General features: G+C 42.6%; 1 protein-coding gene across 5 annotated transcripts in view; it reads right to left on the bottom strand.

Annotated features, from left to right (window-relative positions):
- The window catches only part of TMEM232 (transmembrane protein 232), a 147,491-nt gene that overhangs the window by 69,719 nt on the left and 51,002 nt on the right, over positions 1-26,770 (bottom strand). For all 5 annotated transcript variants that reach the window (XM_083403977.1, XM_083403981.1, XM_083403980.1 and 2 more), the window contains 3 exons: positions 21,288-21,411; positions 20,577-20,796; positions 2,425-2,603 (listed from right to left, as the gene is read on the bottom strand). In XM_083403977.1, coding sequence (XP_083260103.1) covers positions 2,425-2,603; positions 20,577-20,796; positions 21,288-21,411 — 523 coding nt within the window. The remainder of the gene's footprint in view (positions 1-2,424; positions 2,604-20,576; positions 20,797-21,287; positions 21,412-26,770) is intronic.

The following is a 26,770-nucleotide window of genomic DNA, read 5'->3' as shown; positions in this document are numbered from 1 at the left end:
CGACTTCTACTTTTAACTATGATTCGCTGTGAAGACTCTCATTTTACACATCCATGAAAAAGAGGATGTGTCCTGGAAAAAGAAAGCATATGGCAACCCTAGTTTTGTGTGTCTATATGTATACGTATATGTTTTTACACCCCCCAAAAAATGTGATTTACACTGGGTTGTAATCAATGTAGCACAAGGATTTCTCTTTGTGCAATTGAGTGTTCTCCATCCCACCCCCATGCTCCCCCTAAATACTTGGGGTTCCTTCAACCATTCTAAGCAAATTTGGGGATGCTGCAGGGAGACAAGAAGGGAGGAAGTCCTTGTGTCTTGAGCAGTTATTAAGCTGCATATTACCCAATGTAAGCTATTTGCAAGACATAATGTGTCATAGTATACGAGCTATGACATGTACCAATGTGCTCCCATTGTTCCACTTTTGCATTTATATAACCCAGATCTACTGAAATCAGTGGTTTGTTACTGACTTCACTGACAGTAACAGTACTCCTGGATTACTCCCTACGTTACTTGAAATCCAAACTCTGAACATTCAGTCAATGGGCTGGAATATTATTGTAGGGTTGGGGTCAACTCAATTTAAGTTATTGGAGAGGCTCTCAAAGAAACAAAATGGTTTTTGGACAAGTTAAAGCATTCTTTAGGACATCTGTCCATGTATCAGGCATGGGGGAAAAATCAAGGTATGCACAAACAGCAATATTATTAATATTTATGTGCTTTCATCTATCATTATAGACATATCTAAATAATGCCAACTTCTGAAAATACTAAATATTCTACCTTCAAGGAAACAGCAGCAGATTTGCATTCCTGAACATCTTCTTTCCTTTCATAAGATTTTATTAAAGCTTTTTCATAATGAAATAGAACAAAATAGGAAGAAAAAAACAGAGAAAGAAAGAGAAAACACAGAGGCCTCTCTCAAAGGTAACTCTGAGAGTAACACTTTATCTTTGTCACCCACAGAAGGTGTTGGACCCTCCCAGGTCTCACCTGTGAACTTTCTTTTCTTCTCCCTGTCTCGGTGACTTACGATAACAGTAAACAACATAATGCATCATATGAAAAATAGTAGTAGTAGGTACTAGTAGTTGTTGTTGTTATTGTTGTTGTTGTTGTTATAAAATAAATTTAATTATTATGACATTTATTATATTTTTTTATTATAATAAAAGTAATAAAGTGCAGTACAAGCCTATATATTTCGACTCAGAAGTAAGTCCCACTGAGTTCAGTAAAACCTACTCTCCTGTATACATGCATAGGAGCCTAAACCAATCATATTTTGTTCAAAATGCTATGCTTTAGAATGGTATATTTCATGTTTTGACAGATTATTCTTATTCTGATTTATTAATCTCCGTCCACATACATCCCAAGGTGATGTAAAAAAAACCACACACAATATAAACAGCTCAAAAACAGTTACCAAAATAACAGAAGGCAAGTTTTAAAACAACACAAAATGGCCACGAAGGAAGAGACCTATTCTGCCAGCAGGGCAAGTGTGAAGGAAAGAAATATATTCACTTGTTTCAAGTAACTTCAAGCAGTGGGAGCCTGTCGTATCTTGACAGGAATGCTGGTCTAGTGAACAGGGGCAGGCACCCTAAGAGGGCTTCTCTGAGTTACTGTGGAGTATCTTAGAACTCTCTTACCAAACAAGTGAACTGCTGGGAGTATAAGAGATGAGGTAGTCTCTCAGGAAACCTGGTTCCAAACTGTATGGGACCTTCTGTGTTAGTAAGGTAAAGGTAAAGAGACCCCTGACCATTAGGTCCAGTCGTGGCCGACTCTGGGGTTGCGGTGCTCATCTCGCTTTATTGGCTGAGGGAGCCGGCGTACAGCTTCTGGGTCATGTGGCCAGGATGACTAAGCATGACTTCTGGCAAACCAGAGCAGCACACGGAAATGCCGTTTACCTTCCCACCGGAGTGGTACCTATTTATCTACTTGCACTTTGACGTGCTTTTAAACTGCTAGGTGGGTAGGAGCAGGGACCGAGCAACGGAAGTTCACCCCATCACAGGAATTTGAACCGCGGACCTTCTGATTGGCAAGTCCTAGGCTCTGTGGTTTAACCCACAGCGCCACCCGCATCCCTTCTGTGTTAGTACCAAACCTTAAATTTTGCCCTGTCTCAGTGGCAGCCAGTGCAAAATGCACAAGCAAGGTGTTATTTGCTGGCAGCGGTTTGCTCCAACGGGCAGCCTGACCACCACATTCTGCACTAGCTGCTGCCTCCGAACTAACCTCAAGGGTGGTCCCACACAGAATACAAGCCAAGCTAGAAGAGTATTGGAGAATGCCAATATTAACCAGGGTCCTTGCCTAAAAGTAATTAATGATATTATGGTAATAATCTTGTTTGAGCAATGGCATATATTGACTACTAGGTTCCATACCTACCTCTGCTATTCTTAGAGCCTCCAGGACATGGCTGTCCTTTTCAATGTTCTTTTGTTTCTGTAAAGCTCTCCATACAGCATTCCTTAATCCTTCTCGAGTCACATCCCCAGCGAGTTCACTACGCAGGACAACTAGATTGTAGACCACACCATAACGAATAACCCAGAATGGATCGTGACCTGCAAAAAATATTTCAGTGTCCCATGAGCATTCTATGCCTTTGCTAAAAGAACATAAGGAATGCTTTGCTGGATCACAACCAGATCTATGTAGTCCTCATCATATATATATTTCCCAAATTCCAGCCAGTTACCACTTACCATTTTGATTTGGGGTTGAAAACAAGACATAATATGCTCCCAGAAATGCCTTTATGGTATACTATTGAACCCAAACAATGTTAGCGGATTGCGGTAGTAAAAAAATCCATAGATTTCTCACAAACAAATGGTAAAGGAACGTCAAGGAAGTGTGAGTAGGTTGGCACAATCCATGTAATGTTTTGGGACATTTTTATAATTATGGATAGTGTTCTTGCAAGCTTTCTGATGGGGTAAGAAAAACATACCATAAACCATTAACGTTAATTTTTAGTTGTATGATTTAAAGTTAATGGGGAGGGGGGGTTGCAGCTTTTCCCCAATATATACTTCTACAAGATTTTAACAGGATTTTTACTTTTAAATATAATTTTACTGTTTCTCATTGAAAATAAAAACCATAGTTTATTATTACTCTTATCACCACCACCAAAACCATCATCAATATGCAGGACCAAGGGTTTACTGAACAAATACTATGTCCTCTGAATAAGTGCTTTTTGATTCTGTGCGATTGGGTTTTCTCAAACACACTTCATGTGACACCACAGAAAAACAAGAAAAGTGACACACTTGACACATGTCCACTAGGAGAAGCATTGCTGGACTGAAGTATTCTACTCAGTTCTGTTTGGGACCACTCTTTTAATTTTCAGCTGACTGTGAGCAAGCAATGCCTCAGCAGCACTAAAAGGCAATTGTGTGGAAGAAACTTGTTTGTCCCCAGAATTTGGTATTGAAGAGTAGACTGCTTCTGTACATGCTCACTGGCTTTATGAGGTGACTCAGATCATATCTAAAGCACCTGGCTTCCCCCAAAGATCTTGGAAACTGTAGTTTACTCCTCACAAAACTACAATTCCCAGCTGCCTTAACAAACAACCCCCAGGATTCTTTGGGGAAAGCTATGTGCTTTATCTATGTATTGTGGATGTGATGCCATTTTCAAGCCAAGGTGCACAGTCCATAAAGCTGGTCATTTTAACATCCGAGACAGAAAATTCCACAAGTCCCTCTCTCCCTTAAATTAAATAACTAATCATTAACTGACTTTTCATAGTACACTGGTACCTCTGGTTATGAACTTAATTCATTCCAGAGGTCCGTTCTTAACCTGAGGTACCACTTTAGCTAATGGGGCCTCCCGCTGTCGCTGCGTGATTTCTGTTCTCATCCTGAGGTAAAGTTCTTAACCCGAGGTACTACTTCCAGGTTAGCGGAGTCTGTAACCTGAAGTGTTTGTAACCCGAGGTGTTTGTAACCCAAGGTACTACTGTACCCAAAATCAAGTGACTGAGATGGTTGCTTCACACTGCCAAATGGTAGAGCCAGCCCTGGATACAGAGAACAGAGGCTTATTGAATTCATGCTGCCAGGTGTTTAATTCTGAAACATAATAATAAAATCTTTCAGTTCATGGATTTTGTTTGCTGAAGGTGGCACAAAGGAATTGTCAAAAGATAAATAAGTAGCTGAAGGAGAAAGAAGATTAGGAGGATATCAAAAGAAGCTGCCTTGGCTTATTTTTTCATGAAAAGATGCTTGTACACAATATTTATGTTTATGCAGCTATTATATTAGGTGTGAAGAATATGCTAGGCTTGTGAAAGTGGTTTGATCCCAGGCCTTCTCAGCATGCAATTGTTCCATTTGTAGAGGAAAATATAGCTCTTCCCTTTCCAGCTGAAAACAGAAATGCTACAAACACACACACACACAAATGTAATAATATCTGAAGTGTCAAAAAGATGAGAGCATGTTAAATGACTGTGCTCATCCTTAAAATATTTTCTCCTCCTGCCTTACATCATGTTACCTTGTCATTAGCAGTATTCCCGACATGCCCTCCTAATTAGAACAGGGAATATAACAAATGTTGAGGAAACATCAGTCATCTCTTTAGAGGCCTGCTACTCTAATGTGCTGACTGTCTCCAGAAATGGAGCTCCACATCTTTCATTCTTATGAATGTCAATGGCAATTTAAAGCATGCCCCTTCGCTAGGTTCTCCTCACCATACTGAATCAGGCGGTTAGATACATTATAAAACGTATATAGGCAACGCCGGTTGCAAGCCCGCCTGGAAGTAAGCAGCTAAATTCATAGAATCGTAGAGCTGGGAGGAACCCTGAGGATTATGTAGTCCAATCCCCTGAAATGCAGGAATCTGTCTAATCCAGGGATTGAACCTGAAAACTTGGTGCAATTCAATGTGGATTACTTCTGCACAGACATGCACAGGGTTGTCCTGCACTCAATTGAGGTTGTACAAGAGAAATATAGATGATTGCGGCATTTTGGTTTTGCTTCTTTTGGTAGAGCATCTACACCCAGACGATACAAAAAACATAATAACCACTTCCAGTAGCACCTTAGAGACCAACCAAGTTTGTTATTGGTATGAGCTTTCGTGTGCAAGCACACTTCTTCAGATACACACGAAAGCTCATACCAATAACAAACTTAGTTGGTCTCTAAGGTGCTACTGCAAGGAATTTATTTTGTTTCGACTACAGCAGACCAACATGGCTACCTACCTGTAATAATAACCACTGTATGCAACAAATATGTACCACATATTTGTCATTATCATGTTTGTCATATGGGCCCTGCTATCACTTAAAAAAATGCCTTCTCCTGATAGTGCTGTTGGTTATGACTGAATAGTAATAACCCATCTTTGAAAATCCTATCCACAGATACAACAAAACCCCTATCCACAGATACAACAAAGCCTGCCTTTGTATGCCACAACTGACTACTCCTTAAACACATCCTTCATATAAATATATTTCAGCTAGCAGTACTCCAAAGGAGAAGGGGGTGCCCGGTCAACAGCTGATCAGGAGATATGAATTCTTGCTCGATCAAGCCAACAGTGGGATTTTATTGGGCTGCCATCTTTCTTTCTTTTTTAACAAGCCTTTGACAGTAAGAGCTGTTCGACAGTGGAATTTGCTGCCCAGGAGTGTGGTGGAGTCTCCTTCTTTGGAGGTCTTTAAGCAGAGGCTTGACAACCATATGTCAGGAGTGCTCTGATGGTGCTTCCTGCTTGGCAGGGGGTTGGACTCGATGGCCCTTGTGGTCTCTTCCAACTCTATGATTCTATAATTCTATGATTCTACTTCCATAGAATCCCCCTTCAGGATTGTTGATCTTTTCATGAGGCATACTGGACCATAGCTTGAGAATAAAGGCAGGAAGGCAAACTATGTTTAAAATAAGGACATAAAGGAATCCATAGTCAGCCCAATGCCTATTGAGTCCGACTCACTATTTTCCAAATGGCCAACCAGATGACCAAGCAGGAGTGACTTGCCCAGGGAGGCAGAGCCACAACAATAGCATCACTGCAACTGCAGCTTTCCAGATCACATTGAGCCAATCTAGGGCTCTCACAAGTGTGTCCCAGCAGCTCTGCTCTCACTGCCTTGGCTCTCCCTGTAAGCTGGAGCAACTCTGCTGCTGGGAGACTATTGTGACTCTGCTCCAGTGGATAAGTCACTCCTGTGACCACAAGGAAACCCAGAAACAAGGTGTGAAAGCAATTGACAGTTGTTAATGTTCTCAAACAAAAGCCCAAAGAATATCACTTTGAGCATTTTATTTTTTTCCATTTCTTACCCACTGTGAACACAATAGTTCCATTGTGAACTATGTGAGAGCCAATAAAACTTGCAGGGAAATTGCATTAATAACTTGCACAATTTACATGTGAATCTTTAGACATTAAATACATTAGCTGGCTGCCTCAGAAATGAATGAAGCCTGTGTGTTACATTAAAAAGTCACTGGTCATGATCGCCACAGACTCATCTTCCATAGCAGGAGTTCTCAGTAATGGTTCTCTCAATTATCTTTCAGGGATGAAAATCCTGAGAAAGCTTGAAAGGAACAGGTATCTTTTCTTATAGGAAAAGACTGTAGGTCATACCCAAAGATGTCAAGGCTGCAATTCTAAGCACTACTAGGGAGTAAGTCCAGTTAGAATCCATGGGATTTGCTTCCTAGTAAACTTGCTCTGTGGCTGCAACCTTGTGTACACTTACTTAGGAGTAAGCCTAATTGAATGCAATGTGAATTGCTTCCAAGTAAATGTGCACAGAATCGAAATGTAAGGCTTCCATTATATACAATGCATATAATGCGTAATTACTTGAAGACATCTTGAACTCAGTGGGACTGAGTGAAAATGGATAGGTTTAAGCTATACAGAAGCTTACTTTCCTGAAAATCTTCACTCAACTTGTTCGCAGATCACAGCCCTAATAGGGAACTATTAAGAGATGGCATTTAATCAGTCTTTTGGCTGAGGAGGTGATATTTTACTTTTAAGATAATATACAGAGAACAAGGAAGCATAGAAATACTGACAACCATAGGCAGATAAAAAAAAAAAATTGTGGAAGATTAATTAGACAAGAATGGATGAGTTCATGCTGAGCATATGAATGAGGAAATGGCGCCACACAGGCCTGGCAGGCAATCCAAATTACTTTCATCCAGACTGAATCTTGAAATGCTTTTGGACATTGTGATACAAGCACTGAAGTCCTAAAATTGCATCTAAAGAGTGAGTACAGCAAGATGATGAATCAAAGCAGAGGGAACCGTATGTTCGTTTGGATACAGTTTTCACAGAAGTGAAGCCAAGACTGTCCAGGTTTCAGGTAAGAATTATATACCGGAGGTAGCCAGGTTACATCAACGAATGGGCAGAAATGGAGCTACGTTTATACCTGGAATGTAATGGAAAGTCATAAGCAAGATGCCGATGCAGATATGAAGTCAAGTCTATCTGAGAAGCTTGTTTAATAACCGCCTCTTTCAGCGGGTCTGGGAAGGCTCCCTCGCGAAAGGAAGCATTCACCACCCCACGAAGCCCATCACCCAGCCCTTCCCAGCTAGCTTTTATAAGCCAGGATGGGCAAGGATCAAGGAGACAGGTGGTTGGTTTCACTCATCCAAGCAGCCTGTCCACATCCTCGGAGGTAACAGATTAGAACTGATCCCACGCAATTTGACTAGACAGGACTCTAGCACTCTCCCGCCCCGGCCCTGCTCCCACGGTGGCATCTACCCCTTCCCGAATCTGAGCGACTTTATCTGCAAAAAACCTTGCAAAATCATTGCAGGAGATCATGTGGCCCATACTGCGCCCCGATGTAGCAGGTGGTTCTGCTAAATTGTGAACCACCTGAAAAAGTCTCCTGCTGCTGTTTTCTGCAGATGCAATAGAGGCGGTGAAGAAAGTCTTGATGATGATGATGATGATACGATAAAACAATAAAACGATAAAACATCATACATAAAAAACTTCCCTAAACAGGGCTGCCTTCAGATGTCTTCTAAATGTCAGGTAGTTATTTATCTCTTTCACATCTGATGGGAGGGCGTTCCACAGGGTGGGCGCCACTACCGAGAAGGCCCTCTGCCTGGTTCCCTGTAACCTCACTTCTCACAGGGAGGGAACCGCCAGAAGTCCCTTGGAGCTGGACCTCAGTGTCCAGGCTGAACAATGGGGGTAGAGACGCTCCTTGAAATGTTCCCATTAGAGGAATTCCTTGCCCTTCTAAGTTACAGCAGATGCAGAGCTAGAATCTCATTTTCCAGGAATGCCAACACTCTTTGTATACGTTGAAAACTAACAGGAAAATATGGAGTTCTTAGCAACAAGGCTTCACCCAAAAGATGGTGAAAATGTTACAAACTATCCCCGAATCATCTTTACTCTAAATAAGGAGTTTGGCCCCAAAGCAAATTCCTGCCCCACTCATGATCCCACCAATTTTGACAGCAGCTGTTAAAAGAAAGAAACAATGTGATAGTCCCCCCCCCCCACTTTGCTGGTCTGCCAGCTGAAGAGGGGGGACTTGTAGGTAGATGCAAGAGTGTGGGTGACCACCCTCAACCCTAGCATGGGTTGGCTAACGGTAAATACAGCCCTTGGAATGATAATAATAAAAAAGAACTTTGCTGAGTCAATGACAGGTTATTGCAAGCACAACAGAGCCGTCATCAGCCTACATACAGCCTGTCTCGAAATCCATGCAATGAAACTACAAGTATTGCAGACCTACTATATTCTAGCCACTCATAAATGGATTTATAAATCCACTCATCATTAGCCATACGGCTCTTCTCCCGCTTGAATTAAGCTACATTACTTATTCCTGAATAGAAAAGATTGACAAAGAGGGCCTGTACTATAGAAGTCCTTGTATTTATTGCAATCAATCAATCAATCAATCAATCAATGGTATATATTCCTGCTTACAGAGACAAACAGATGGCAATATGTTAGGAGTGTCATAAAACGGGGGCCCCTGCAATCTAATAATAATGTCTAGACATTGAGAGAAATCTGTTATGAAACTAGTCATCCAGGGTCCCCAGCAGTATTGCAAGGCTCCCTCTTCAGTTCTGCTTTGCATGACCTGGTGACAGCTATCAAAAATGTTGCTTTATATATTGGAAGACATATATGCCCTTGACAGCTCAGCAAGTGAATATGCTGGGGGTGGAGGGTAGGGTATAAAAAGCCTCAGCAACAAAAGCTCTTTGAAAAGAAAGAAAGTTAAAGAAGAAAGATCCATTAGGTATTCAAGGAATATGAAAAGGAAAACGATTCCTTTCATATTCTAATTCAAGTTTTCTGCTCGCTGCTAATCGAGTAACCACTGAGAAACAAGAAATGCATTTAGTAATGCTGCAGGTGTTCTTCCTCTCCCATACCTCTCCAACACCAGCGTCAGGACTAAGACGTTTGGAACATAAAGCATTCCTTCCATGCGTTGACCCAACTTAACATAAATAAGGATGAATTTGTTGCTGCGGTGTAACCATCTTCAACAGGCAACAGGACCTCTAGCAGAAACGTGTGGCCTCTTCTGTAGGAGCTAACTTTATGGCTCCTGTCCTGTCACAAAAATATTTGTACTGATATCAGTCCGTAGCGTCAATAATCTTTATTGAAAACAGAAAGGGGGGGGAAGGATCCTAGATAGTAAAATTAGATTGAGGAAATATTCCATCATGCCTTATTTGGCTCAACAGAACCAGAGGCTTGAAATAAGAGAATACTTATTGGAATAAACTGGCACAGATTTTTTTTTTAAAAAAAAATAGGTCACTTATTTAGGCATTCCTTAGGGACGTGGGGGTGCTGTGGGTTAAACCACAGAGCCTAGGACTTGCTGATCAGAAGGTCGGCGGTTCGAATCCCAGCGACGGGGTGAGCTCCCGTTGCTCGGTCCCAGCTCCTGCCAACCTAGCAGTTCGAAAGCATGTCAAAGTGCAAGTAGATAAATAGGTACCGCTCCGGCGGGAAGGAAACGGCGTTTCCGTGTGCTGCTCTGGTTCGCCAGAAGTGGCTTAGTCATGCTGGCCACATGACCTGTATGCTGGCTCCTTCGGCCTATAAAGCGAGATGAGTGCCGCAACCCCAGAGTCGGTCACAACTGGACCTAATGGTCAGGGCTCCCTTTACCTTTACCTAGTTGCCTGGGGTGCAATATATTTAGGGAAAGAAATGAAGTACAGGGGTCCCTTTACCTTTACCTAGATACAGTACAGACCTTAGGGCAAGGTGTCATCAATATGCTGATGGGACCCAGCTCTATTCCTCTGTGACATCTCAAACCATGCAAGCTCTGATACCTGGACTCGGTCGTGGGCTGGATGAGGGCTAACAAGCTGACTCTGAATCATGGCAAGATGGAGGTGCTGTGTGTGATTGGTCCCCGAGTGCAGATAATTGGTTAACTGCAATTATGAGATCATACACTCCCAGAAGGAGCAGGGTCCTCATCAGGAAGTGCTCCTGGATCCATCTCTGTCACTAAAGACCCAGGTGATCTCAGTGGCTAGGAGTATCTTATCAGCTGCGGCTGGTAAAACAGCTGTGGCCATTTCTGGACCGGAACAACCTATTCACTCTCATACATGGGCTAGTAACCTCCAGTCTGGATCACAGCAATGCACTCTGTGTGGGACTGACTTCGAAGGTGATCCAGAAGCTTTAGCTAGTGCAAACTGTGGTTAGTTGATTTTTCACCGAGACAGAATACGATCATCGCCCAGCTGAAAGAATGGTAGAGTCTGCCAATTAGCTGTTGGGTTGAGTTCAAGGTGCTGGCTGTGGTGTACACAGACTTATAAAGCTTGCGGCCAGGATACCTAAAAGATCTTCTCATCCCTTATAAAATTAAAGGTAAAGGGACCGCTGACCATTAGGTCCAGTTGTGGCCGACTCTGGGGCTGCGGTGCTCATCTCGCTTTATTGGCTGAGGGAGCCGGTGTACAGCTTCCAGGTCATGTGGCCAGCATGACTAAGCCACTTCTGGTGAACCAGAGCAGCAGTGCACGGAAACGCCGTTTACCTTCCCGCTGGAGAGGTACCTATTTATCTACTTGCACTTTGACGTGTTTTCAAACTGCTAGGTTGGCAGGAGCAGGGACCAAGCAACGGGAGCTCACCCCGTCATGGGGATTCGAACCGCCGACCTTCTGATCAGAAAGTCCTAGGCTCTGTGGTTTAACCCACAGCGCCACCCGCAACTAACCAATCACTACATTTTGCAGGACAGGACAACCTGTAGGGTTGACAATGACAGAACCCAGCTGTTAGTGTGGCAGCACCTGCCCTCTGAAACTTTCTCCCATTACCTATCACAAGCACTGTCTTTATTGCCTTTTAGGCACTTGTTGAAGAATTTTCTCTTTCAGCGAGCGGAATCCTTTCTTCTAGTCATTATCTGAATTTATTTGAAATTGTTTTTATATGTGCAGTTGTTTTGTATGTGGCTTTTAGTGTATTGCAAAATTGCTTCGAGATGCTTCATGGCAATTCATAAATGAAATAAAATAGTAATAATACCTTCCAGACACCAATAGGAGCTCCCGTTTGTGTAACATTCTACATTAAAGTTTAATATGTTCATTTTATGTGAATGGCTTTCCATGGGTAAAGCATAAATTGGAAACACAGCTACATTTATTATCTGCTTTGCAAATGCTTTCCTTCGTATTTTCATATATATACACATATGGACACACACATGTACACTCTTCCCCCTCCACACACACACACATACATATACATATACATATACACATACATTGCCTGTGTACATGTGTAAATATCTTTAACATAAATGCAGAAGAAATATATTAAACCCAGACTTTAATAAGCTCTCCATGGGAGCTCAGCTTTTGTTGATGTGATTGATGAGACAGTGATAATGGCAGAGAGACCTGTCATTTTTAGCAAAATTTGAAAACTGAACTCTTCAAAGTAGGAGCAAGACAAGCATTTTGTAGAGTGATGGGAATTCTGACAGGCTTTATTCAGTCCCACTATGGCATGGCCATAGGTAAACAGACAACCCAAAAAGATCTATGTCGCAATGAGCCACAGACAGAGTACCCTGGGCTGTGATCTTGTCAGATCTAATTAGCTAAGCAAGGTCAGAAGTGGTCAATAATTTGACAGCATCTGTTTAGGGAAAACCAAGCGCATACTGGTGAGTCAGTTTCTTTCCTTTATGAATCACTACTGAACATAAGCATAAGCGCTATTGGAGGATCTTGGGGACCTTCATGCATGTCACTGCACAGATAAGATGTAAAGCGGTTGTTGTATTAAAGTTATTTGGCTCGGCGATGTCTACGCTGGCTTGGACGTGTCCACAGAATGGAAGATGACGGGATCCCCAAGGATCTACAGGGAGCTGGCTTCAGGCAACCAGGCCTGTTGGCAGACCCACTCTGCTTTACAAAGATGCCTGCAAATGTGATATTAAGGGCTGGCAAGATTAATCCTGCCATATGGGAATTCCTTGCAGACGACCACAGTACCTGGAGACAGTCAGACCATGTATCCACAGCAGTGACCAGAAGAGCAATGATCGCTGCGAGGAGCACAGAAAGAAGAAACACCATGGTACTCCTACGTCAGCAGAAGTGGATGCCTTCATGTGCCTCAGCTGCAACAAAACACATCCATATCCATCTCTACAGTCACAGCAGGTGCTGTGACTCTCCAATGGTTTGACTTCACCCACAAAGGCGCACTCTTCCATTGTATCCTGAGACACAGACGGATGCTAACCAAACATTTTGCCACTAGGGATGGGGGGGGGGGGAGTAATTCATTTCCTTTTGAATTTTAATGTGAATCTATCATTCTCATTTTCTGAAACAATTTATGAAGCAAAACCCAGCTGTCCTTCAAAATTCATGCTTCTCCAAATTTTGTGATGCAAATAATGTGTACTGAAATGCACACATTAGGAGAAAGTATGCACCGAAATGCCTATATTTGTTCAATGTAACACATATAAATTATTATCATTATTTATTAAATTTGTTGGTCACTTTTGTGCCACGGCGATTCAAAGTGACTTATAGTATTTTAAGCAAAAAGCAAGCACATACATATATTAACGCCAGCATAAAGGGTGGGTGGAAGATCTAAAACAGGGGTAATCAACCTTTTTATACCTATCACCCACTAATGCATCTTCTTGATGGTAAAATTTCCTTACCACCCACCAATGCTCGATAGAAGGAGGATTCAGCTTGTGCTGTAAAACCCCCTACCGCCCACCTAGAATCTTGAAACACCCACTAGTGGGCGGTAGGGACTAGGTTGACAACCCCTGCTCTAAACAATCATTCTGTCTGTGGTTTTTTTAATTACATTAAAACATTGCACCCATGTGGAAAGGCCATAGATAGTTTAAAGCCAAAGGCATGATTAAAAAGGAATGTTTTTGCCAGGCACCTAAAGATACATAACAATGTGTGGAATTAGGGGGATTTGCAGGCAGAAATGCGTACATCAGATTCAAAAATCTGTTTATTAGGAGAAATTCACACTAAAATGCTGACGAATTTTCATGAGGATTTAAAACTAAAATGCAAATAAATGAGATGCAGATATGTGAAGAACCGAAGACCAAAAAAAATGAAACTGACAGAAAGTGAAAGATAAAACCATCCCTATTCACCATCCCCCACAACTTATCTCAAGTGCATAATTCATAACTTAATGGCTTAGTCCAAGTTGATTAACTATCTCTAACGAAGAAGGAAAAATAGTTCTACAGCTGTTTCTTAATTCCCTTGTACTTTCCCCCCCATTCCCTTTAATGAAGTTCTAGCTGCAGCCTCAAAGGCTTTTAAATTAGAAAGACAGATATAACACATTAGAACATTCCCAACACTAATCAAAAATGCTCTGTTTTAAACTACACCCTAAGATAGCCTTACAAATGAGTCTGATCTAATAGTCTTCAGACAAATGACAACAACTGTTGTGAGAAACAGCAGAACCTCACAATTTTATGAAACCACTCCAGTCTTTCTTCCTCACTTGTAAGCTTGATGATTTTTCTGTTCCCTGTTGCAGCCCTCCGAGCGAGTTCTGTTGATTTCACTTCCTTGCATTTGATAGTGCTAGTGAAAGGGACAAAGTTCTTACCCAGCTCTCTGATTACTTCCGGCACAGCAGGGAATGAGAAAATGTACTCTCCCTTTGCAGTAGGAAAAGACACACCTGGCACCATTTTTTAAAGCGGGCAGGAGCGCACACAGCACAGCCCTATCCTCCCTCCAAAAGCTGGGCTGCCTTCTATACAGGCATATCTTCGTCTGTGTCGACTAAGGAGGGGGAACATCACAGCTGTCACTGCCAAAGGATTTGGCAGGATCATTCAATTCAAGGGAAATGCAGATGGGACGTGTTTAGTAGGATTGTTTGGATAAGCTCCCAAACCCCTGCTCCCTTTCAACTCTGCTGAGACTTAAGTTTCCTGGCTGCCTCAAAAAGATAAACATGAAAATTGTATGTATCGAGGTCAGATGCACTGCAAAGACATTGATTTTTTTCATAACATTTCTGAAGTTTGACAGTGGTGGCGGCAATGCTTTTTAGAAGCAGCCTTTAAAATCAAGCATACATATATTTGTCTCAGCTTTTATGACAGATGTCATCGACATTGCTATGTGGGAAGATCATTTAAGATGCACACAACTATTAGAGGGAAAAGGAAGGTTAATAATAGGCTTTTCGTGCAGTATGTATCTTGTTAAGATGCAGAAAAAAAGGATGAAAAGTTCATCTTAGCGTTGACAAGGAGAGCAAGGGGCCTGCTACCTTAGCAAAAATGAAAGACAAAGAGCATGTAAAGGGCATTTTGACCCACTTATCCATGGACTATACATACACAAGCAAAATATTAAGATGGACTGGAAAAACCAATAATGATCTTTCACTTGCAATGACTGTATTCCTGTATTATGCACAAAATCAAGCTCAACACATAAAAATAAATGTGCGTTCTGGACTACATTTGGGAAGAATTAACAAGATTAATTGTCTCTTTGTAGACTTCATTTGAACTATCCCAAACAAAAACTGACCCCAAATCTATTTAGGACAAAAATGAGATATAATGTTTTCTACTGACCTGGACATATATCCTGATTACTGCAGCGAAGCCTGATCTAAGGGTCAAACAAGACTAAATAAAATGCAGCTATAATGGAATCCCAATTAGATGAGAGTACTGATTCTCAACCCTAATGTTTGGTCCAAAATTCTGCCTAACCAGAAAGGCAAAAGGAGCTGTCCAAGATTCAGAGATCAAGAGGTCCTGGATAGCAGGGGAACTGTCCGGCAAAGAGTTGCAAGCAGCAAAACACGAGATGTTGTTTTAGCACTGGCTTGCTTGGCATCAATTGAGATTTATAACTGGTTCTGCCATCCATACCATTCTTGGAATGTCATCGGAGCACATGAGGAATCTGCCATCCTCTGGATTAAGACTTATGAAGGAGAGCTGCCAGATAGGAATGATACTGCCTCTGTTCCTGAGCATCTTGGTGTCAGGAGTGCGTGCAGGAGCCAGGCCCTGTGACCAGTAGGGCTTTGCAGGACTGGGGCCTTCCTAAGTTTGAGGCTGATTGGTAACTCACAGCAGCTGGTGGCAAGAGCCGGGAAGGGATATAAGGTCAGCATTTCCCTTCAGCTCTTTGCCACAGCAACACGCTTCCTGCCTTGCTGTGTTTGGCTTCTTGCTTCCTGATCCTCGGACCTTGGCTTCTTGACTCCTTGCTTCCTGATCCTCGGACCCTTGATTTTGTGACTCCTTGCTTCCTGACCCTCGGACCCTTGGCTTCTTGACTCCCGGCTCTTTGACCTTCGGACTCCTGGCTTCCTGACTCCTGGTTTCTGGACTCTCGTTCCTGCTCCCACCCCACCATCTTGCCCCTGGTCCTGACGTCCTCAACCAGGACTTCGATCACACATAAACCAAACCGTGACACTTGGCATGCCTGTAGCCATGAGTGAATAGGTTCCATTGAATTGATGGTATCCTTGAGATCAGCCTCTTCCTAGCTGATGTGGCATATGTGTGCTTGTAACCTCTGTGAACTCCTCTCAAACCCCATAAGTACTTGGGCTGGCAACAGCTCTTTTTCCTCAGAGCTTTCATTTACTTCTGGACTGATTTTTGCCAGGAAGGTGGTGACACACAAAAGGGAAGGAGGTATTCAACTCTTTAACTCTACACCAGCAAAATCATTCTTTCCCCCAAAGTTGATATTTACCTCCAAAGGAAAGGGTTGACCAACATGATTTTCCTGCACAACAGGTAGGTTATTCCCAAGCCAAAAGTCTAGCGAACAGGGTTTTTACCCTGACTTGCAAATAACTAAATTGCACATACCAGCAAGAATAACTTTGCTAAATCAATCCCAGTGTTTGCCATGGCTACAGCAGAGTGAGTGTTCACAGAGCAGAGTTGGGAAATATTTAGTGCTATGGCAGTCTGAATGTACCTAAATCAGGTTTCTGAGGTAGTCACTGCACTCTTATTGACTACAGTGTAGGTAACAAGGAGCTGATAATTTATCCTAGACTGATTTTCTCAGGTCAGCTTGGCTTCCAAGTTCTTGTTGCAATTCTATCCAGGTCACAGAAAATGTCTATACCTTACCACAGAGGTGGCACATTTCTAGTACGATTAGTGCACTTTTCATGTTCACGGCACACAAAGATATTGTAGCATTTACCTGTGCAAACGAGTATTTTCTGATTAGAGGGAGAATGCCTGGGAAGGTATCATGAAATGTGCACTTTGGAGAAAAGGTGCTTAGGTATACTGAGGTCCAACTCCGAGGGCCTTCTGGCGGTTCCCTCACTGCGAGAAGTGAGGTTACAGGGAACCAGGTAGAAGGCCTTCCCAGTAGTGGCTCCCGCCCCGTGGAGCACCCTCCCATCAGATGTCAAGGAAATAAACAACTATCTGGCTTTTAGAAGACATCGGAAGGCAGCCCTGTTTAGGGAAGTTTTTAATGTATGATGTTGATGTTAGGATATTTCCGTTCCACCTTAAAAGGGAGCAGGATGTTTGTGTCACAGCCTGCGTATTTCCTGTTTTCACAGGATGTTTCTGTTGTGTCTTTGCTTTCGTCTCTCTCTCGGTGCCGGAACACTGAAGCAGGCAGTCATGTTTTTCTTTGTTCTGATCAACGCAGAAATAAACTTGTAAATAATGCTCTCCTGAGTGCATCTTTCGCTGTGCATTATCTGCTGATAGAGCGTGCATCGGCTCTGGAATGTGGCAAGCTATTTCTGGAGCTCGTGTCGCTAATTGCTGATACTGCGTGTCTACGGGAGATCGATGGACGTCCGGAGACGACGTGGAGTCATGATGGACTTTGTCTCCCTGGCAGTATCCCAACAGTTTTATCGTTTTATCCTATTATTATTATTATTATTATTATCATCATCATCATCATTAATTCTGTTGGGAGCATTCCAGAGTGGCTGGGGAAACCCGGCCAGATGGGTGGGGTATAAATAAAAAATTACTATTATTACTATGTCAAATCACACATTATACAGTTCATTTAGATATGATGGACTCAGTTTCAACACATGCTACTTAAAACCAGTTTTTGTCAGTTGATCAGCTATTAGAATGACTGTGTTGGACAGGAAATGGTAGATGAGTTCTGGGGTTCTCCTTCTTTAATTTACTCTGCCCATTGCCCTTTCTGCTTTATAATGCAGAAAGTCCTTCTCATCTGCGTGGTGCCACCTCTCTCTCCCTCCCCGTTCCCCAGCTACCTCTTCCATGTAACTCAACAACCCACACCAACAACTAAAAGTAGTCTAAAATAGAACTGCATTCACTTGTGTTTATTCCTTCCTTGTTTGCCTGACTTTTCCCATTCCTCCTCTATCCTGGTTGCTCTGCTACCCTAATCTATCCCTTCCATTCTTGTTCCTCTATTATCTCCCTGAACAGACAAAATTTAAATTGTAGTTTCCTTGTGATACTGGCTTTGGGGAGCAGCTATGCCATGTTGTACTCTTGCATGTTTACTGCAGGTGCTAAATAAATAAATAAATTATCCATAAAAGGAGGGGTGGAGAAACTTCCCTAAAGTATTTTCACAAGTAGATGTTATTGGCCTCCACTTCAAGATACCAAAAGGCTTTTGTAATGGTTCTAGGGGTTGCTCGTGCGTAAGTTGCCGCCACTCCTGGCTAGGTTACCTGGTTGAACCCTTTCTGTCTGGACAGCCTCAAGTTTCGTGGCTGCCTCAGTCGCTGGCAGAATCCGTCAGTGGGAGTTTCTTGAACCTTTTCCAGCATAAAAGCTGTTTGACGCCCAGTCTCCTCCTACTCTCCCTGCGTGGAAGTCTTCTGCGCAGGGAGGGTGTGGGCAGCGGAGTACCCGTACTCTCTCCGCTGGTCTCCGGCGAGGAGTCCTGGAGCCACCTCTCCGATTCCCCCATCTGCCCCCCTTCTCCACTGGTGTTACGCTGATTTCCTTCCCCAGCGGATGGGCTGCCTCTCTCCCTACTGGGACCCTCTCCGGCATCCCTCTGGAGCCTTCTCTCCGCCTCCAGCTCCGATGGCAGTTCCCTGACAGCTTTGAATAGCCAAATGAAATATAACATTACAGAGTTATCCAAGAAATGGGCTTCCATGGAGGACCTCAAGCTGTGACTGCTGAAGCCCAGCATAATCCTACATAGAGTTAGCTTGTTGTTAAACAGTCTATGAGTAATCTCACATTTCCTTCTTACAATAGTCAAATTGCAAGAACCCTTAATGAAACAAACAGCACCACTTGACATGGCCACTATACCACTTCCACTCACTCAACAGGTTTCAAGCATGTATTCCTTCCACTTCCATTTCCATTGCTCATTATGCTTTCAAGTGCCATCATATCACTTAACATATGTGAACAAAGTAAATTGCCAAACTTGGCTTAGTGCTTCGGTAATGAATGGCTCTTTCCTGCCAGGTTACCGAATGAATCAAATTTTGTCATTCCACATCTAGTATTACTGACTTTAACACATGCACATTTTCACACTATATAGAAGTTGCTGATAACATAATTGTGCATCTGAACTTCAGCTTCAGTCCAGATGTCCCTGTTACTGCAATCCTAAAAATAAAAATAGAGACAAGTAGTATCAAAAGTGAGCCTTAGTCTTGAAATCACAGGTGTTGAAGTGTTGAAGTCCCTATTTTTAAGCCTTCCATAAGCTAACATGACTTTCCGAATATCACATCTTCTTTATCAATAATGTGCCATGGATATTACAAAAAAAATAGATTGATTGTGATCCTAGATGACTCTGCGCCAGTGCTCTAGTTTAAAATAAACTTTCTTATGGCTTAAACCAATTTCCCCCCCAAGTAGTAAACTCTACTTCAAGATTGGATTGTTGCCTGTGATCTTGTACAAATCTCATAGGATATTTGAGAAGCTGCTCCTTCCCCTATCCACCCACCGCATCCCAGTAACTTAAGATATGTAGCTGAATGTTTTTTCACAGTGCCAAAACCCCTGCAGTAACTCATAGTTTGCTTAGTCAGATGTCACCCAAGGGAGAACTGCAAGTTGACAGCCAGACCAGTTCCACAGCTAAAGTTGACTACAGACAAATCATATCGTTTTCCAAACATACTGATCCCAGCTGATCATCTAACAAATGCTTTAACTTTATCCTCTAAAATAAATTGTAGCATCAGCTGTCTTGTCAGCTGTGCATTAAAATGCTTGGACTTTTCTTTCTGTCTAGTAGCACTAGTAAACATTGTAAATTTCCTGTTCAATTAATGCGTGCTTGAGATTTGTTAAGTATGTAAAAGCATGGAGAGGATTTTCTGTTGTTCCAGAAGACATGACACACCAACTTTTCATGTTACTTAAGGGCACATTTTAAAGTGGTTAATTAGAAGTTATTATGTTCATACTGAAAGTAGCATGAATATTCCTTTGATCATAAGTATATTTATTTAGAAACAAGCCCCATTAAATCCCTAGTAAGTGTGTTCAATATTGTAATATTAATTTCCAACAAGACCAATACCTTTTTACTATAATCCTGAAATCTGGAGCACTTTTTTAAAAATGTATTTTTATCATTCTAATTACAAGTAACATGTAGGCCAAAGGTATATATACAACACAGTATTTACATTTAACAGACGAAAAATAAAAGCCATTGTTCATAATTCATATGGTGTGAAACATCAGGAAATGTCTCAGCTGTTCCTGGTTTAGAAGTTCTATAGTCAACCTTTCTTATAATAAAACATTGATCTGGAACTTTCTGGAGGAGTAACTATCATTCATAAAATGCATAGGTGACAATTAGATGTTTCAGTGCAAATGCAGTAACTGTGCTCATTTATATGAGATCAACTGAAACATGATGCTTTAAGGATAGAGCTCCATATGTCTACATACACTCAACATGAAGGAGGAAATTTGAATCTTTGGTACTTACGGTCATCAGGTGAAGCGCGGTAGCTCAAGAGATCTAGTAAACCTGCCCCTCTTAATCTTTTGTCACCTTTATGTTCCTTGACACAATCACAGAATCCAAGCAAAGCCGTTTTTTGCAAATCTGCACTAGTGCCATGTAAACAGACTTCTTTGAGTAGATTGGTATATATGTATCCCACAGGCCAAAGCCAGCATGAGAAATTTCCCTTGTAGATCTTTTTCTGTAGAAGGAAATGTGAAAATTCTACCATGTACCAACTCAGTGACACCAAGATTACATTTCTAAAGGAAGAAAGGAACTACATATATCCAGGAACATGGCTGAACAGTGGTAGATAGACATTTAAACAACCAAATACATTTTATGCATCAGGCAGATAAATGCCCTGCAATTTTTACAGTGCACCTCTCAGCTGAGTTCTATACATGCTTACTCAGATAGCTCTATCGTGTTCAATGGGGCTTATTCCCAAGTAAGTATTACAAGTGGCTTCCTCTGTTGAACATATCAGACACTGCTGGTGTTTTGGGCTACAGATTTCAGGTTTATTCGACTAGAACAGCTGGTTGCTTAGTCAGTTGCCCAACCGGGAATACTGGTGCCAACATAAACTTCACAGACAAACAGTAAAGAAAATAAATGCTTTGCTTCTATTCCATTTAGGGTTTTCAACACATTCCCTCCCTGCATCTAAATTAGCTTGGGTGTTACCTGCTTCTGAAGAGGTAGAGAGCTTGAAATAAAATCTCTCACTAGGTCCATTAAAACTCTCAGGCAGGACATGTTTAATTTGGCAGTCTCTCCAAGGACCATCAGGCCCAACACTGATTCCAACCTAGATGTTTCGGGATAGGAAAGAAAAACATTGGTCCAAATTAGAAGAATAAATTGATATTTTTCTCCAACGGGAAAACTATATTGGCATTAGGATCAATTGTTTTCAGTGTTTACTCCCAACTACTTTTTATTCATAAATGCTAACTTCTTTTGGAGAGGTTCCAGTAACATGAACATATAGAGAGTATGTTTTCATGTGGCATAAGGTAAAGGTAAAGGTACCCCTGCCCATACGGGCCAGTCTTCACAGACTCTAGGGTTGTGCGCCCATCTCACTCAAGAGGCCAGGGGACACTTCTGGAGACACTTCCGGGTCACGTGGCCAGCATGACATCGCTGCTCTGGCGAGCCAGAGCCGCACACGGAACGCCATTTACCTTCCCGCTAGTAAGCGGTCCCTATTTATCTACTTGCCCCGGGCAGGCGCTGGGACCAAGCAACGGGAGCGCACCCCGCCACGGGGATTCGAACCGCCGACCTTTCGATCGGCAAGCCCTCGGCGCTGAGGCTTTTACCCACAGCGCCACCCGTGTCCCTTTTCATGTGGCATAGCTTCTGCTAAATCGGGTCTCAGATACCTGAATTAAATGTAAAGACTTAGATTGCAAGACCAAGGGTTCTTTTCCATAAAGGCCACTCCACTACATCAGAGTTTGCCAAGAGCCAGTGTGGTGTTGGACTAGGACCACTCAGCTAAGAAGCTCACTGGGAAAACTTGGGCCAGTCACTATCTCTTAGCCGAGGTTAAATGTAAAGGACCCCTGGATGGTTAAGTCAACTATGGGGTTGCAGCGCTCATCTCGCTTTCAGGCCGGGGGAGCCAGTGTTTGTCCACAGACAGCTTTCCAAGTCATGTGGCCAGCATGATTTTTGGTGCAACGGGACACTGTGACGGAAGCCAGAGAGCATGGAAACACCGTTTACTTTCCCACCGCAGCGGTACCTATTTATCTACTTGCACTGGCGTGCTTTCGAACTGCTAGGTTGGCAGGACACGGGTGGCGCTGTGGTCTAAACCACTGAGCCTCTTGAGCTAGCCGATCAGAAGGTCAGCGGTTCGAATCCCTGCAAGAGAGTCAGCTCCCATTGCTCTGCCCCAGCTCCAGCCTATACTACCTCACAAGGGGAAACAAGTATGTCACCTTCAGCAGGTGGAATATGAATGAATGAATGAATGAAGAGCAATATTACAAAACCTATTAGGAAGAGTAGGGCAAAACATTTTTTAAAAAAACTGTAGGAGGTGGATGCTTGAGTAATGGAGTATGGTGTATGGATAACCCTTGCTCCTATATCCCCGCTGGTGAAACTTACACACACCAAAGGTTATGAAATCTGGCATTTGGAGTTGTTGGTGCTTGTTGGGCGCAAGAAGTGATATTTATCAGCTACTCCAGTTAGCAGTTTGAGCACTGGTAAAAAGTAATTCACCCACAATCAGACAGTGATGAAAGGTGAGGTTGTTTGGGTGGAGGAGTGGTAATAATAATAATAATAATAATAATAATATTTTTTATCTATAGAGTAGAGTAGAATAGTGCTCCAATGAGAGAAAGGAAGCATCTAGAAAAAGATATCGATTTCAGTGTATCATTTAATTTCATGTGGAATTTTAGTTGGTCCTTTCCCTCCAAAGATAGGATTATATAGAAGTGCTTCTGTGCTCTAAAATGTTGGTAACAGCATCTCACCAAGCCACTTAGATGGGGTAAGTTTCCACTGAAATGAATATATATATATATATAGCATATGCACAAATTCTTCCAGATGAACTACCTCACTGGCTCTGTTTAACAATGATATTGTTCCTAAAGACTTGACTGTAGGGGCACTGCTGTATCTGAACCATTTGTGTTTTGTTCAAAAAAAACAGAAACTTAACACTGTGAGGGATAAACCAATTATGTCACAACAGAAGGATTTTGGTTCACTCATATCATGGTACAAGTGTAAATGCCTGTCATACTGGAATATTCTATCTAAAACTTTATTGGATAGCACCAGGTTTGGAAAACTGTACTGACGAAAGATATACCCCATCACAAGCAGCTGTAGGCTTTTGCTGCAAGTGGGTAGTTTAGTAGGGCTAAACTGCCTTATTATCAAGCCAGCGTCTGGCTGGTTCTTCTTAGAAATAAAATGGTGGACTGCATTAATCTCTGGTCTGATCCAACTCTCAATAATCTTGTTTATTTTTCACTTCTGTCTATTTGCTCCATTTTACTTACTGTGTGCCTAATGCCATTTTTTAATTAATGTGATGTGGCAGTCATATAGACACTAGAGCCAATGGAAAGCATTAGGTTAAATATCTATGAACCCTAATACTATTCATGTGATGACAGAGGAGTTATCTAGCTAATTAGATGGGAAGTAAAGTGAGGATGTGCCATAATTAAATGAATAATTGTATAATCAAAAGTTAGTGCTCACTGAGAAGAACACAGGAGAAGGTGACCAGTAGGACATTGGTGGGATCAATGCTATTACATTTAATTCCGCCTGTCCATTAGGGAGAAACTACACACCAAGCTAATAAATTCACAAAACATCAGCAAAGATTCACTTAATAGGAAGACTATTCACATAATACATATTTTAGTCATTTGGTAATAAGGTCAGAGTTTGGGGGGAGAGCTATTATAAGGAATGAGGGAAAGGGAAAATCAGCACATTTGCTGATTATGATTTTAGAATGCAATATAAGAAAAGCAGATTGCATAATCCCAAGCTATGTTCTAGATGCTATAGTTTGGTTTTATATCTGTTTCTGTATTGATAACATTATAAAGTATGGTTTATAACCTGATGCCTTGGTGCCAGAACCCTTTGGAGCTAACCAGGGGCTCTTGGCTCTGTGAGCAGCTGCCCTTTGTGGTGAGCCATCAGAAGTGTGAGGTGGAACACCTTTCAAGTTGGTGAAGAGTTCTGGTGCTATGGAGTGGCCCAGAAGATTCAGGCTGCCCACTGGCCTCCCCTAGAAAAGGGCTGAGACTTTGCCTGAACAATAACAGTCTTCCAGGCTCACCTTTGTTTCAGTGTGTTCCCTTTCTGACTGCTGACACTCAGCAACAGAGTACTCTTCAGCCAACTGTGCTGCGGAGGGGAGGCACAACTGGCTTTTATAGGCTGCCAGCTGACCAGACATGGCCTGCAGACAATGCCCAGCCAGCCTGCAGGGCACTGCTCAACCAGCAGGGCCTCTGATTGGCCCAGTTGAAGCTGGCATTGGGTGGGGAATCCCCACACCTTGATTCTGCCAGGCCCTAGCTGCTGGGGAGGGTGGACAGGGGTGAGGTCCGCAACCACCACCCACCCGAGAAGGAGTGAGCAGCCATTCGTTTCATGTATAAGCACCCCACCCACCAGTTCAATCCCCAGTAAGGTAAAGGTAAGGGGACCCCTGACCATTAGGTTCAGTCGTGGCCGACTCTGGGGTTGCGGCGCTCATCTCGCTTTATTGGCCAAGGGAGCCCGGTGTACAGCTTCCGGGTCATGTGGCCAGCAGGACTAAGCCGCTTCTGGCGAACCAGAGCAGCACATCGAAACGCCGTTTACCTTCCCGCTGGAGTGGTACCTATTTATCTACTTGCACTTTGACGTGCTTTCAAACTGCTAAGTTGGCAGGAGCAGGGACCAAGCAACGGGAGCTCACCCCATCACGGGGATTCGAACCACCAACCTTGAAGGTGACTCGGAAACTACAACTAATCCAGAATGCGGCAGCTAGACTGGTGTCGGCCGCCGAGACCACATAACACTGGTCTTGAAAGACCTACATTGGCTCCCAGTACGTTTCCGAGCACAATTCAAAGTGCTGGTGTTGACCTTTAAAGCCCTAAACGGCCTCGGCCCAGTATACCTGAAGGAGTGTCTCCACCCCCCTCGTTCTGCCCGGATGCTGAGGTCCAGCGCCGAGGGCCTTCTGGCGGCTCCCTCATTGCGAGAAGCAAAGCTACAGGGAACCAGGCAGAGGGCCTTCTCGGTAGTGGCGCCCGCCCTGTGGAACGCCCTCCCATCAGATGTCAAAGCAATAAATAACTACCTGACATTTAGAAGACATCTTAAGGCAGCCCTGTTCAGGGAAGTTTTTAATCTGTGATATTTTACTGTATTTTTTGTTTCTATGGAAGCCGCCCAGAGTGGCTGGGGAAACCCAGCCAGATGGGCGGGGTACAAATAATAAATTTTTATTATTGTTATTCTGATTGGCAAGTCCTAGGCTCTGTGGTTTAACCCACAGCGCCACTCGCGCCCCTCAGTCCCAGGTACTGTCAGTTAAAAGATCCCAGGCAGCAGTGCTTGAAAGCTTTGGAAAGCTGCCAAGAGTCGAGTACAGTATTAGAGGCTGGAGTTGCCAATGGTCTTATTAAGGACAGGGGCCAAAGAAGTTGCCCTGGTTCCATGTCTCTGTACTAATGGCAGCTGCTTGGTTTTGCTTATACAGTGGTACCTCGGGTTAAGTACTTAATTCGTTCCAGAGGTCCGTTCTTAACCTGAAACTGTTCTTAACCTGAAGCACCACTTTAGCTAATGGGGCCTCCTGCTGCCGCCGCGCCTCCAGAGCATGATTTCTGTTCTTATCCTGAAGCAAAGTTCTTAACCTGAAGCACTATTTCTGGGTTAGCCGAGTCTGTAACCTGAAGCGTATGTAACCTGAAGTGTATGTAACCCAAGGTACCACTGCACTATATAATTTGCTCTTAAGGCAGTTCCTGGCAAATTTTATGTGACCAGTGGGCTGCAGGATATGAAAATTATAATTTGTCAAAGTTATGTAACAACATTTAAATAACTAAGTACAACATTTACTAAAATTAATTGGCTAGATCAATTTTTCATGCCTTTGATTTTTTTGGAAACTTTTGGCCTTTGCAAACTTTAAATGCTGCAGATTTTTTAAATAAAAAAGTCAAATGAGTACTTATAAAAACTGCAGGTGGCAAGAACATTCTAAATGAGGCCTGGAAACACAGTGTAAAACTAAGCCAGCTCAGCAATACAGACAACTTCCCTCCCATTGACTGCAATGTGAGGTAGAAAAATAAAATAAAGTTTGGATCCTTCCAAGCTGGGGGACATTTGGGCGTTTTACAGACATAACTACTGTGGAAAGCGGGGCACCAATAGTTCTCTACTACAGTGATTCACCCACAATTTTTCTCACTGACCACTTGAAAATCCCTGAGGGTCTTGGCTCACCACTTAATGTTTTTCTGCCCGCTGCAGCAATTGTAATGCACTGTGCTAGATGCATTATGCTTTTTAATCATATCTTTTACTGCTTCTTTTATTTCTTATATATCATAGTTTATTGTATTACAATATGAATTTCATAAAATTCAAACTGCCATGTA

This window comes from Podarcis tiliguerta (genome assembly GCF_965153285.1).
Source record: "Podarcis tiliguerta genome assembly, chromosome: 11".
Classification (NCBI taxonomy): domain Eukaryota; kingdom Metazoa; phylum Chordata; class Lepidosauria; order Squamata; family Lacertidae; genus Podarcis; species Podarcis tiliguerta.
The sequence above is the reverse complement of the archived record's forward strand: the minus strand, read 5'-3'. Positions and strand labels throughout refer to the sequence as shown.